This window comes from Caenorhabditis remanei, chromosome IV (genome assembly GCF_010183535.1).
Source record: "Caenorhabditis remanei strain PX506 chromosome IV, whole genome shotgun sequence".
Taxonomy (NCBI): Eukaryota; Metazoa; Nematoda; class Chromadorea; order Rhabditida; family Rhabditidae; genus Caenorhabditis; species Caenorhabditis remanei.
Genome location: NC_071331.1, coordinates 17815283 through 17829354, shown reverse-complemented (window position 1 = coordinate 17829354; position 14072 = coordinate 17815283). Strand labels below are relative to the sequence as shown.

General features: G+C 40.0%; 7 protein-coding genes across 7 annotated transcripts; 5 read left to right on the top strand and 2 right to left on the bottom strand.

The window, feature by feature from the left end:
• Positions 1–246: 246 nt before the first annotated feature.
• Positions 247–3622, top strand: GCK72_014960 (uncharacterized protein; the record flags this gene model as incomplete). The annotated part of the gene is made up of 13 exons (XM_053730554.1): positions 247–366; positions 415–498; positions 542–641; positions 686–903; positions 951–1259; positions 1307–1454; positions 1499–1588; positions 1636–1871; positions 1917–2198; positions 2245–2403; positions 2456–2693; positions 2740–3448; positions 3496–3622. 13 exons carry the CDS (start codon positions 247–249, stop codon positions 3620–3622), a joined length of 2820 nt encoding a protein of 939 aa, XP_053585326.1.
• Positions 3623–4225: 603 nt separating this feature from the next.
• On the bottom strand, positions 4226–5401 carry GCK72_014959 (uncharacterized protein; the record flags this gene model as incomplete). Its single annotated transcript, XM_003108531.2, has 7 exons — positions 4226–4444; positions 4488–4648; positions 4697–4793; positions 4838–4957; positions 5005–5121; positions 5172–5255; positions 5303–5401. The coding sequence occupies 7 exons, from the start codon at positions 5399–5401 to the stop codon at positions 4226–4228; spliced, it is 897 nt and encodes a 298-aa protein (XP_003108579.2).
• Positions 5402–5847: 446 nt separating this feature from the next.
• GCK72_014958 (uncharacterized protein) lies at positions 5848–6171 on the top strand (the record flags this gene model as incomplete). Its single annotated transcript, XM_003108451.2, has 1 exon — positions 5848–6171. One exon carries the CDS (start codon positions 5848–5850, stop codon positions 6169–6171), a length of 324 nt encoding a protein of 107 aa, XP_003108499.1.
• Positions 6172–6645: 474 nt separating this feature from the next.
• On the bottom strand, positions 6646–6969 carry GCK72_014957 (uncharacterized protein; the record flags this gene model as incomplete). Its single annotated transcript, XM_003108548.2, has 1 exon — positions 6646–6969. The coding sequence occupies one exon, from the start codon at positions 6967–6969 to the stop codon at positions 6646–6648; it is 324 nt and encodes a 107-aa protein (XP_003108596.2).
• Positions 6970–7254: 285 nt separating this feature from the next.
• On the top strand, positions 7255–7830 carry GCK72_014956 (uncharacterized protein; the record flags this gene model as incomplete). Its single annotated transcript, XM_003108525.2, has 3 exons — positions 7255–7412; positions 7459–7662; positions 7707–7830. 3 exons carry the CDS (start codon positions 7255–7257, stop codon positions 7828–7830), a joined length of 486 nt encoding a protein of 161 aa, XP_003108573.2.
• Positions 7831–9123: 1293 nt separating this feature from the next.
• On the top strand, positions 9124–9468 carry GCK72_014955 (uncharacterized protein; the record flags this gene model as incomplete). Its single annotated transcript, XM_003108402.2, has 1 exon — positions 9124–9468. The coding sequence occupies one exon, from the start codon at positions 9124–9126 to the stop codon at positions 9466–9468; it is 345 nt and encodes a 114-aa protein (XP_003108450.2).
• A 3482-nt stretch (positions 9469–12950) lies between these two features.
• Positions 12951–14070, top strand: GCK72_014954 (uncharacterized protein; the record flags this gene model as incomplete). Its single annotated transcript, XM_053730553.1, has 6 exons — positions 12951–13031; positions 13076–13211; positions 13279–13382; positions 13453–13653; positions 13699–13839; positions 13885–14070. The coding sequence occupies 6 exons, from the start codon at positions 12951–12953 to the stop codon at positions 14068–14070; spliced, it is 849 nt and encodes a 282-aa protein (XP_053585325.1).
• Positions 14071–14072: the final 2 nt, after the last annotated feature.

Here is a 14072-nt window from a genome sequence, read left to right as displayed (position 1 = left end):
ATACTTGCGGTGGGTCTCACAGCGCATGCACCGCGGATCGGATTTTTAGATTTGTTTTCATTGTTTTTCTCGTCTGTTTGTCTGTTCAATGAAACTTCAAGTAATTTTCCACTTGATCTTGCATTTTTTGAAAAAAAAACTGCGGTGTCCATTGAATAAGACACGTTGATGTATTTTTCGTTATTAAACTCCCATTAATTATCCTCTACGCATAGTTTTCAGGCAGCAGGACCGTCCGATGCCAAAATGAAGCTCTTCTACCTTTTCACCGTCTTTCTAACCATCAAACTCATATCAACCGCTCCGCTTCCAACTCCTACTCCACTCTCTGTTTTTGGACCGTGTCAACAACGATGTATAACAAAAGTAAGATAAGAAATAAGGCTTACTCGGCATTAACTTACATATTTCCAGTTTGGAAGGTTGGAAGAACGAATGACGAACGCTGGAACATTTTATCGCGAGATCGATCTCGTGGACAATACAGAATTTTCATTGGTAAGACAAAATGAATGTGTTTCGTCATTGAAAACGATTTCAGTGTCGATTGGGATGCGCTCATCCGGAATTCTCCACTCTCAACCTTCCGGAGTTCCTTTATGGACAATCAATGTATCGAGAGATAACAACAAGTTCAGAAAGTGAGTTTATTTCCAGTATATCAAAAAATCCCACTTGTTTGCAGTTGAATCGAGTAGCAACGTTGTGACAGGAGTTCATTTTTTGTGTCTCGATCACTTGACAAACAGGAGCTCCTCAAAGTCATCAAGTAGTAATGGATTTGTTGGAAAAGTGATATTGACACTTGACGACGATAAGGAGGAGTCAGACTATGTTCACTACATTGAACTCATCGCGCGCAATACGGAAGATGGCTCTGAATCGGTCGTCTATAATAGCTGGGTGGGTGGAAAAAACTTCAGTCTAAACATATCATTGTATTGTTTCAGTGCTATAATTCGAACTGTAATATCACTTTCAACGAGTTCACCGGTTCAGAAGTTCGTCTCCAAGTATCCTCCTTCAACAAGGATGGACTCGTCGGTCGGCATACATTTTCAAAATGGTACAATACCGAGAAGCATCTTTCGAATACATCAATCAACATGTCATTAAAAAATGTAGAATGGAATGAGGATAAAGCTGCCGCACGGTTCGAATATAAGGAAGAAACAAGTCATGAAGTACCAGTATGTGCATTTTATGTGAAATACAAAAATGCATTGAGCTCCGAATACAAAGAAGTGAACTTCTATTTGGTTTGTACGAAAAAATGCTGAATATTTCAAATATGTTTAATTTTCAGGACCACACGAAGGAGGTTCTCGTTAAAAACTTGAATTTTAATCAAAACTATTCGATGCATTTTGTTAGCAGCCGAAATGATGCAGAAGGCAATGTTAATGTAGTGGTTCCTGTGTGTAATAAAATGGTAGATGACATGACGATGTGTGGTGAGACAATGCATTCTGAATTCATAAAACAAGTTCTATTTTAGCTCCTCCACCTGTTTCAGTCGTATCTTCAACCTGGAATACATCTTCATTATCCGAGAATGTGTTGATTATTGAATGGAAGTATTATTCAGGTAAAGATTTAACAAAAACATCATGTACAATGTTTTTTCAGCTCTAGATGAGAAAAACAATCGGATTGACAGTGCCGTACGGACATCTCATTTTCAATTGACTGTGCATCCGCTCATAACTGGTAACAACGAAAAATGTGAGAAATATGAACCGATTCGACGAGAAGTCTTCTATACCCATCGAAGAGTTGTCTTCCATGTTCCTGACTCAAAGTGTAATTATGAAGTGGAAGTATCAGTATTTGATACCAAACGAAGAAGAAGTGAGACGAAAAAGATCAAGGTGAGCTTTATAAAATACACTTTTTCTAAATCTTTTCTCTTTCAGATTGTCCGTGTCAACGAACCATCTTATATGGCTCTCCTTTCTCCGACTGACTATCCTACAACTATTGGATTCGCTATTCTTCTGATTGCTACGAGTATCATTCTTTTTTTGATCATTCTCATTGTCATGTTGAAAAGAAGAAATCACTCGCACCGAGGAAGGAAGGGAGAGACGGTCGTCTATGCTTATGTTGATGATCCGAAAAGAAATGTAATGAAAGTTCGTCCACCTGGATCCAGATTCATGCCAGTTGAATATATCAATCGTGATGTGGAGGCAGCAGTGAGTGAAAGTGACATTCAGACTAGATATGAACTCTCGTTTTCAGTTAACGCAACGTACCGCTGGATGTAATCTTCGCGACGGAGGAAAGAGCAATATGTTCCAAGTACTCCCACAACCGATCGGCGATAACGTGTCAGAGAGTCAGTACGACTACATAACGGAATATCAAGTAGAATCGGATTTGAGTGATGAAGTTTTTGAGGTTAGTTATTCTAATCGTCATCGAAAACGGTTACTGTTTGTTTTTTTTTCAGGAAGATATCTGCATTTCTACTCCGAACTCTTCATTCCGTCGCTTCGATTCTCCTTCCTTCTGCCTCATGGCACCAATCGCACCGTTTGAGGAATTCGATGACCTGCCAGCATATGCATTCCAGAACTTCCGCTTCGGGAAACCGTATGAACGAGAAGGAAATACATACTGTTTGATGACTACCGCTGTTGATGTATCTAGAGGACACTGCTATTCACTCAAGTACCCAAAAGATTATTGTAAGTTTTTATACAGAAGTTTCTTTTCCAAAACACTCTTGTTTAGCTGAGCCATCGAGAAGAGCAATGCGTCGGGAACTGGAGATCCTTCGAATTCTTCCGATTCATCCGAATTTCGTTCGTTTCGATGGAGTTGTAATTGGTCGATGGGAAAATATTCCATATCAGATCACTGGAATTTTGATGGAAGAATGTCAAGGAGGATCATTGTATGATTACATAAACTCGGCTGGATACGTACTCCGTCGTCAAGGGATGCGAACTCCGAATGATCATCACCTTCCTATCATTGAGGGTTCCCCGAACATGTCGTCTGGATATGATAGTTTCACTAGCAAAGGGAGACAAAGTCCAGATCAAAATAATCAAAAGGAAGGCAGCTCGTATCAGCAAGTGTCTTCCACTCTCTGCAGCTTCACCGAGCAAATCTCGAGAGCCCTCGAACATCTTCATTTCGCCAAAATTGTTCATACGCGAGTCGCATCAACAAGTGTATATCTCACGAGTGATTACACTGACCCTCTTGAAATGCCTTCTGAACAAATGGTGAAACTTGGAGACTTCTCGTATGCTTCTGGTTCGAATGACGCCATCGTTGCTGATCCAAATCTTCAACCGCCAGAGATTATTATGGGAAAGAAATACGAATCGAAAGGTGACATCTGGCAGTTTGGAATGTGCCTTGTGGATATGTGCACTCTCGGAGTTCCATATCAGATTCAGAAGAATATTCCAGTCTCTGGAATCACCGAGTTGTAAGTTCTTTCAACGTTTTCTGAACGTATATATTCTTTCTTTTCAGTGACAAGCTTCCATCGACTCGATTCCTTCGCGACACGGCTAAAAAATGTCTGAAATCGCGCAATCGTCCGACTGCAACGGAACTTCGCTCACTTTTCGTGAATAGGGCGAATCTCGAACGCTTCTGATTCGCATCTCACGTCTTCCTGTTTAGGTTTTTGTTTTTACTTCTTCCCCAACTCACACTTGCCCCCGTTTCAGATTTTTTCGGATTCAGATTTTTTATAATAACATGATATGATAACTAATCAGTTTCCTCAATTTTCCCCCGTTTCATGCCTTATAATAAACCCCCGCGTGTTAATGATTCCCCCTTCCCTGCTTTCATTTACCATAGTATTCCCCATCATCTTCTAGTCATATCCCTCAAATCATTACATTCTCATCCCCATTCTTGAATATATGTAGCTATATTTTGTTTGCTGGCCCTATCCATTTTTATCATCTTATCCAATTTTAAAAACTTTTGTTTGTTTTTCAACAGTATGATTAGGAATTCCTCATAATTTCTATCTTTTTTCTCACTTTTTCTCAAACTATCCTGTAGGTATATATGTTTTAAAAACAGTGTCTCCTCTCCCTTAACCACATTCATTCCATTTCTCATTGTTACCTCCCAAAAACTCATGTCAAATAAAACGACTCCAGTTTTTGAAGAAGAAGAAAGAGGAAATCTTCAGGAGTCTTCAAAACGAATAATTTATTCCTATCTAAAAATTAATGGCATTGTTTCAGACATTTTTAGGTACAAATGGCTGATTGCTAATGTATTTTGCCCAACAATACGGCTCACTAATATTCAAAAGAAGAATTGATAAAGCGTCATCTGATCCATGAAGTCGTCGAACATTCGCCACCAAGTACCGACGATCGTATAGAAGCCGTTTCCAGTTATAACGAAAATCTCGTCGAGCCAAACGACCCTTCGGACGTTTGTAGATGATGTTGAACTGGAAGAAACTCAAAATTCTGAGTATTCAGAATCTTCTTTACCTGACAAGTTGCCAAATTAGCTTCATCAAATGGAGATTTCGTGAAAAGTGACTTGATATGTTGACTTCCATCATAGAAAATATTAATAGAATCGTATCGAAGTTTATGAACTTGGACAACTGTGAAATACGCCAAATCAACAGAATCAGCGTCTCGTGCATCTGAAAAAAAGTATATCTGTATGTCCAGATGTCCTCTCGAAAACTCACAATGATCTACTCCCCATCCTAAATGGCGGGCTTTCGAACTGACATTCTGCTTTAAAGTGAGCACACTGTAACGTGGATCCTGATAACGGGCGGTCTCCTGGAAATTGGGGAATATTTGAAAATTGTGGGCGGGGCGCTAACCGTATGCTTATCACTCAACGAGTAGACCACACATTTCCGAGTGTATCGTTTCAGCTCTCTTTCCATTGCGACACTCTTGGAACTATGGATGAAAATTGCATTACATTGATGATCATTTGTCTGAAAATAGAAAAGATGAGGTCTAGAAAATGATGAAAATAGCTCACATCCACCAACCAATTCAACCATAAAATCGACTGTTTTGCTGACCCAATCACTTTAATTCTATCTCGAAAATGACGATAAGAGCACTTGTCGACGACTTGATGAAGTGAAGACCACATCTGAAAGAGGGATGACATCTGGATTTACACGGACACACAGACAGACATACTCGTTGAAAGAAGTGATCATCACTTTCCAGTGTATTCGTTTGAAGATGAAGGCATTCTCGGGCGGCACGGACTGAAGATGGCGGCTGGAACAGAATGATGACCTAACTTTGAAGGGAACCAAAAAACTCACCTTCCCAACGAAAACACTTCGAAATAGAAATAAGCTCAACTCAATTGAAACTAAAAGTAAAAATAGGACATGTGGATTAGTGAATCGAATGAATTTCATGTTGGGCTTGTCTGACGACGGTTTTCTTCCTCCTTTTGGGTCTTCTGAAGATCTTTATCTGATTTCTATCTATTGTCCTTCGAATACGATCTACAACGTTTTTGCTTTTTCTTTTTTCTATGGAACATTTGCTGTGAGAAGAACTTGAATTCAATTTTTTTTGGAACATCAGAAATGAGTGAAGTTTTGTTTAGGCGTTTTGGATGGCCTAGGAATTCAGATATGGGTAAACTAGTCCCCGCGGATTTACAGACACATAGACAGACAACATAAACTTCACATGTCTTATCAATCATTCCACGTGACATAATGGTCCTGTTTTTTTCACGCATTGTGTTCTGATTCCTTATCTGAAAAGGTCATCATTTTGTCAAAGATCCATCGAATTTCCCTTGAAACAATCATTACCTTCTATCGCATCGAAGAGTGAAATCGTCCGCTTGAAAATGATCAACGTCGACCCACCATCTGGAAACTATCCGGCCTCGGGAGGAAATTCCACACACAACATCATCTCTGAATCCGATTCTCGTTTGGCATTCAAAGTCAAATCGTCGAATAACGAGCACTATCGTGTTCGTCCAGTCTATGGTTTCGTGGAAGCAAAGGACAAGGCAAAACTTGAAGTGAATCGTCTGGCGGGACCAGCGAAAGAGGACAAGATTGTCATTCAATACGCGGAGGTTCCTGCTGAAGAGACCGATCCAATGGCTCCGTTCAAAGCTGGTGCTCAACAGGGAGAGATCATTGTCAAGTTGATTGCTGCCTGAGAAGGAGTTATAGAAGGAAACCAATTGAGAGAGAGTGATCTAGAAAAGTGCCAATAAATATGTCCTGTTTTGAAATCTTGTTTTTTGGTTTTTCTTCAGGGGTAGAGTCTTCAGGGGCTAATTTTTACTGAGAATTTTTACAGGTTGATCAGATGATGAAACTTTGGTGAATTCTCCTGTACCACGTAGTGTGGAGTATACGATCCAATCAGTACACGACTGGACCTTTCGTATGTCCAATCTCATCATATACATGAGATGAATCTTTCAGCCGATTGGAGCCTTATTCCGTTTCTAATTAACTAGTTTCCCCAACATAGCGCAGGATTAACGCTAATCAATTAAAACGGTAACTATTCCCCTAAATCCTGAAAAAAACCAACAAAAAACAAAAATTCAAAACAGGACATATTTATTGGCACTTTTCTAGATCACTTTCTCTCTCTTGGTTTCCTTCGATAACTCGACTTTTTCTCAAGCCGCAATCAACTTGACAATGATCTCTCCCTGCTGAGCACCAGCCTTGAACGGAGCCATTGGATCGGTCTCTTCAGCAGGAACCTCCGCGTATTGAATGACAATCTTGTCCTCTTTCGCTGGTCCCGCCAGACGATTCACTTCAAGTTTAGCCTTGTCCTTTGCTTCCACGAAACCGTAGACTGGACGAACACGATAGTGCTCGTTATTCGACGATTTGACTTTGAATGCCAAACGAGAATCAGATTCAGAGATGATGTTGTGTGTGGAATTTCCTCCCGAGGCCGGATAGTTTCCAGATGGTGGGTCGACGTTGATCATTTTCAAGCGGACGATTTCACTCTTCGATGCGATAGAAGGTAATGATTGTTTCAAGGGAAATTCGATGGATCATTGACAAAATGATGACCTTTTCAGATAAGGAATCAGAACAGAATGCGTGAAAAAAACAGGACCATTATGTCACGTGGAAAGATAGGGTGCATGAAATTAGACGATTCGCACAGAGACTTCAGTTTACTTACTTTATTTCTACGTGACATTCTGTAATTTCCAACTGTAATTTCTTTTTCATTAATTAATCTACTCTCCATCATTCGCTCTGATATGCTTCGCTTCTTGCTTCTTCTTTTTTCCCTGTTTTCCTTTGGATCCACTATCGACGACCCGTGGGATCACTTCGAGTTCGCAATCACTTTCCATTGTTATGACAAGGGACGAAGTGAATACAACTTGGTGATTGAATGGTGGGAGGATGATGCTCTGTGAGTAAATTAACAAACACACAGACAGTTTCTTATCTTCTTTCAGCCCGAAAATGGAGCAGATCACTCAATCGAAATTCATTCGTGCTAAAACTGGAAACTTCAGTTTTTCGATGGCTGGAGCCATGGATGGAGATGAACCCTGGTCTAATGGATACTCACCAGTCGCCTATATCACTCATGATTGTGAGAGATATGCACAGCCAATTGAGTTGGAGATGCATGTCAACACTCAATGTAAAGTTGGACAGTGAGTGGGGGGACATTTTAAAATCGAATTATTGTTATTTCCAGAAAATCCTGTTACTACCGTATCATCCAGGATATCACCAGCCAAGAAGGAAAAAAATACGTCAATGCCGATGCTCTGAAAATGGGAGATCTCACTCCGTTTCCAGATTTCCACGAGGATTTATAAAAGAACTTTCTCTTGAAACAAGCACCTGCACACTTTTCCTCAAAAAGACTACTTAATAAATTTTCTGTCTTCTGAATCATTTCTATGATTTATGTTTCCAAAGAGTCCGCTCGGCGGAATAAATCTGGGCTAGATGTATATGCGAAAGCACACTTTCTCTTCGTCTTCTTCGTAATGGATACTCAACACAAATCACACTTTTCAAATGGGAAAAACGAGAGATTTTGTGCTCTGAGAATTCGAAAGGACATCAAATGGAAGGTGTACTTTTCGTCCCCAATGGATAGGTTTCGATGAGAATTTGGATGGTGGAGCGTGAGAGTGTAATCTGTAATCATACGAGAATTCTGAGAATTTTTGGCATTTCTAAGAAAATAAAGAGCAGATGATCAAGAGCACATGTGGAGAGGTGAAACTGGAGTCTCTGGTGAAAGAGGTTAGGACATCTGGAAAAACAGACAAATCGACGGACAGACAGACGTATGCACACATTTTGGGGGGAAAAATCTCAAACATGGAACCATTCAAAATTTGAAACTCATAAACCAGTAACAGCAAAACCTAAATATTTGGAAACCGTGATCATTAGAAACTGAGACGATTCAAAACTAGAAATTTAGAAACTGAGTGAAGTCTAAATCCGGGAAATAGTGAATTAGAACTTTTCCCTTTCTCGATGTTATTCTATTCAAGTTTGGGAAATTTCTGAATTTAGAATATTCTGTTTCAGATTCTCTTTCGGCCCATTTTCATCTGCTCTTTCAATTTTCCGAAGCCATCGGAAATCAAGTTAACCGATCACTTATCTCCAACTTTCGCATTCTAGTTAAACTTTTCCGTTTTCCGGTTCAAAATCCCTCATCTATACACTACGAAAACTACATAATTCTCCCCTAAGAATGTGTCCAAAAGTTCATATTTTATTCCATTTTTGTTTCTCATGATCACACTTTTCCACATGAAATATGATCTGGCTTCTTTCGCTCTCTCGTTTTGCTTTATGTGGTTTGTGCCGCCCGTTGCTAAGATTCGATTAGTCCCTGACAACGAGAAGAGTATAAAAGAACCGGTGAAAGGGTGGAGACTTCAGTAGCTGTTCTTTCGAAGAGATCTCTTCAGTCCTCTTCTCAACTCAACGTCTACTGCTCTCTCTCTCTCTCTAACAATGTGTAAGTTCACTCGGGCTTAGTTAGCACTAGAAGTAGTCATAAGGGGCTCAGGGGTTTCCCTATTATTCCAAATCAATAAAAAGTGTTTTCAGCCAAGGAAGAATTCCAAAAAATCCACGATGAGATGCGTGCCTTGAAGACCGCTGGCAAGCACGACGAGTTCGCCAAGAAGTTCGCCGCCAAGGACGCCATCTTCATGGGACCACTCCACGACCCATGCAACGCTGCCGACGCCGCCAAGCTCGCTGGATCGGAGAAGATGGCCGCTCTCGTCAAGTCCGACTTCAACGTCAAGATCGACGACATCACTCAACTCGGAGACGTCGTCATCGAGCGGTGCACCATCACTGCGAAGCTGCCAACTGGCGACAAGACTGGATGGTCACTCGCCGTCTGGGTCAAGGAGGGTGGAGCATGGAAGATCCGCAACTCGTGCACCACGTTCAAGGCGCCAATCCCACAACAATAATCAATTTCATTGATTTCTTTTATTTCTACAGTTGTGAAATAAAACCCTGTTAACAAGAAACGAGCCCGGTGTTTTTAATTTGAGTTGGGGAATGAGGGGAGAGCCGAGAACCCTAGGAATGCTTATTAACACAGAGAGGTTTTCATGAGTGCGCTCTACCGGAATGGCAAAAATAGCCTTTGAAACAAAAATATTAGCGGTCCACGCCTTCTTACAACTGCGCCCCACCGCAAACGAGAGAGAGTATCGGCGAGAGACGCAGAGTTTTTTCTGGCGCGAAACAGATTTTTGCCATTTTTGATCTATTTTTGCATAATTTTCTCTCGGAAATTGGCAAATTTTTAATTAAAACTTAAGAAAATAGATCAAAAATGGTGAAAATCTGTTTCGCGCCAGAAAAAACTCTGCGTCTCTCGCCGATACTCTCTCGTTTGCGGTGGGGCGCAGTTGTAACGAAATCGCTCAGCTAATACGCAAGGAAAAGAGAAAATTTAAATTTAAAAATCTTTAAAGCGAAAGTTCAGTTAGTGGTGTTTTGGATAAGATTGTCTTAATGATGGCTGAGTGTGTCAGGTGATGTTCGAAATCTGATGATTCTGAGTCTTCACAAAATTCGACGATTTCCGCTTCGTGCCCCCGACTGGTTAAGAGGCCAACTCGTAGATCAACTACCGTAATCCATCCATCCAATTTAATTTACTGTTTACTAGGCTGCATACTTTCGAGAAATGCCGCCATTTAAAATTTTCTTTTTCATTGTTGACTATAATTTTCATTTAAACACACCTTTCGAATGTCACCGGATTTTTAATCGGAGAAAAAGTAAATGGAGATAATCCATCAAATACTAATCGTTATTTATTATTACTAATCAAATCACTAAATAGAGTTATATTCACAGCTACTGTTTCACAATCGGAGCCTCCATTCCACAGATATAGTGAAACCTTCGGCTACAATACTGGTCGTTAATTTTTTTGGTTTTATCCGTCGACCAATTTCCTTTTCCCTTCAGCAAAACTAGACACTTCTCGTCGCTCCCTGCATGATTCGGTTCTGAAGGGGTAGCCCAATCCGCTTCGAAATTCGGCGGGTTTGGGGCAACTCCGTTTCTCCACTCGAAAACTAACTTCCGAGAACATCTGTGGTTGACGTCCGGACTGAATCCTCCCGAGTATTTATTCCCGTATTGAGGACAATCATCTCGACGTTTGGCTCCAATCCATGTATCTCCGCTTACCTTGTTAGCCTTGGTAAGTAAATCTTCAATCAAAAACTTTATTTTCATTGGAAAACTCGAAAATAGCCTCACCATCCAAAAAGTCCAATTCCTCCGGACCTGTATATCCTGTCAAAGCAGCTCCTTCGCTCGCACATTTTGCCTGCGCTTCGTCATAGTTGAGTTCAGCAACAGGACCATTATAATACTTGTGACACCATCTTTGACCAAGCTCTTTTCGATAAAACATCTGATATCCATTCGGACAATTAGTGTATGCATAAGCATCAACGACGCTTTGACAATAGAGTGGAGCATAACGGGCATCAGACATTGTTTCGAGTCCAAGGGGTTCGCTGTGGCTGGAAACGGAGAAATATCAACTGACAAATCGCAACTCGTACCTTAAAACAATAGCTGTACTGGACGTAGCTCCATCGCATATTTCATTCGGTTCATTTCGTCTCCATTCATTGCTTTCAACTGGCGCATATCCACCCTTGTTGTTCTGTAATAACCTGTTTAATACGAATTTTTCATTCTTTATAACTAACCAATCCAGAAACATAAGTATGAAAGATGGAGTTAGAATTGCGAACACATTGTCGATTCTGTCTATCCGTTTTGGTAGTTCTTGCAGAAAACGCAGACGTTCTCACTATTCCTCCAACTTTCTTTCTTGCCAGCTCGTTCAAAAAGTCTCTCGTTGGAATCGCCGCTTGAGCCTTTCCATCCGGAATGAATGGTTTCAATACATTCGTACAATATCTATTATTAGCCGTCTCATCATCCACATTTCGATTCAAACTACTAGTTGTTCTGATATAAGAAGAATGAGATGTGACAATAGTTGGATGATAGATTTCTCCGTATTTTTTCAACAAATAATTACTTTCCGCTTGATTCATCGGAGGAGTATATTCACATAAAACCATTGCCATCTCAGATGAATCGACAATGGCAAGAGCAATATTCGGAAGATTATACATGAATCCATCGAGAGCAAGAAGAAGATTTCCACCTTGAACATTCTGAATCACATCTTTCGTAATTGCTTCGCTGGCATCAATCCAAAGACGAGAAACAAATTTGAAGTAGTCTGAAAACGTGTTGATCTCTCTGTATGTCCAGATGTCGTATACCGTTGATTCTGAATGCCAAATCCTCTCTATGAAGGAATGCAATCGTTGCCTTCTCCTTCTCACAATGCTCCTCAGCTACTTTTCTAGTCATTAATTCCTTCGTAATCTTGTAACATCTTCCAAACATTTGAACCCACTGATTTTTGCAAATCAATGTTGCTTCTGCTTTACACGTGGTTCTCTCTCCCGGAATTGCGTCGTTGATGTGGTACGGTACATTCACTTCACAGTACCTTCTAGCGGATGCCTAAAATGGAAAATCCTTCAGAAATTAGAAGATTCGGGAAAACAAACCTCGGAATCAGTGGCTACTTCAAAGACAAATGAGCACTTGTCTCCAGACATTGACTGAAAATTTCATATTCTAATAAAACAATTTCGAAAAATGAACACTTGGAGATCTGAAATGTTGTATCATTCTAATTTTATCACCTTATATCCATTGTCTCTCGGTCGATAGCTATCCTTCCCATTCCAAAATTCACACATACTCTGGAAACTTGGATCACGATCCACCTGTCCATTTGTGAACACCAAAATGTTAGACATGATGAGTATTTTCATCAACATTTTAGGCATTCCGCTAAAAGGGAGAAGCATTTTGATTCAGTTTTTTTTTCGAACTGATTCTGAATGCTTACAGGCGGTTCATAAAACGGTCCATGCGGGGATAAAAGTCAGAATTAAAAAAAAAACGACGTGTTAATGTTTTCTCTTTTTTCATGAATTTTGTTTTATTTTTTTCTCCAGAAAGCTTGGATGTTCAAAATAGGGAGACTGATTAAAATTGGCCTCTAATCTACCCGCTTTGCTCTTACCACTTAACATTACGTCATCTCTTGCACAACTTTTTTCGCAAAAAGTATATCAATCTTCTCCCTTCATCATCCAATTTAATGTGTATAGATTTTTGGAACATGTGTCTCGAAGAAGAGGAAAAGAGCCGAGGACGAGTGCAATCTCTTTTCCACCAATTGTTCTATAAGAAAACGGAAACGAAAAGAGAAGAAAATGAATTAGAGAAAGCACATGAAAAATGAGGACGGAGGGAGTGATGGAGAGGATATTGAGAAAGAAAAGAATGATTGAAATCATTCGATTCTGGATCCTCCAACTCGAGGATGATTATTCTCACATTCCTTCTTCTTGTTTCAACTACTGTGATTGCAGCTCAGAATGTTATACATATCCAGTATTTTAGGGTGAGAATTCAGGAGTCTTTTTCTTAGATCTATACGAGTTTCAGCGCCCCGAAGAATATGGAATCTTCCGGTTCGATCTTGATAATGGCTCCAAAAGTTGGGAAAGTTATATCTATATGAATAGGTCAGCTAACATACGAGAGGAAGATATTTACAAATTGATAAAACCATTTTTTGAGGGTGAGCAATTTTTTTTTCATCTGAAACTAGAAAAAGATAGAAGGAATATAAATGGATAAGTTTTCAGAGGAGCCCTCGGTCAGAAGATATGAATCCTCATCTATCACGAGACATTTGGGAAAGCAATTCGAGTATGTTCTCAAGAAATACCCCGTAAATGAAATTATCTTCGTGAGTTTTCATTTTCTTTTCCCTTCTGAATTCCACGCGTCCCACTTTCTAGAAAAACCTATGCAGCCAGATGAAACCGAAATTCTCGTCAATCCTCGCTTCCACCTCTCAGCTCCCCCGAAAAATCAAATGGGTCATTGAGCATCCATCTGCATTCTTTTTGATTCCATATGGATTCACAAAAGGAGTCGGAAGAGATGAATACCACATTGAAATCAAGGGAAGAGCATCATTGGATACGGACAATTTGGATTATGACGCTCTTCAGAATGTAAGATTTTCTGCCTTTCTGACTAGCAAGGAAGAACATTTTCAGACACAAAAACTGATAATCAAAAACGATTCTGAAATGAAAAACGGATGGTCTGGTGGAAAACTGCTGAAAATCAAGTCTCCACAAGCATTGATTGAAGGATTGAATGCAGTGACAACAGATGAAATGAAGGAGTTTGCAAAGGTATGTCTATCAGTACTTCTGTGAGTCTGAATGCCCAATTTTCAGGAATGGCTTGCCGGAGAACGATTCATTCAGAAGTGGGACGTCGAACTAGAAGACCAAAAACAAAATGAGACTTTGTACTTTGAGAAAGATGGAACAACTTTGGAAGTGTCTGCAAAAAATGATAAATTCATGATGTCCACTTACAAGACACCAACAGAGCCAGCTTTTCAATTCACCACTTTGTAATT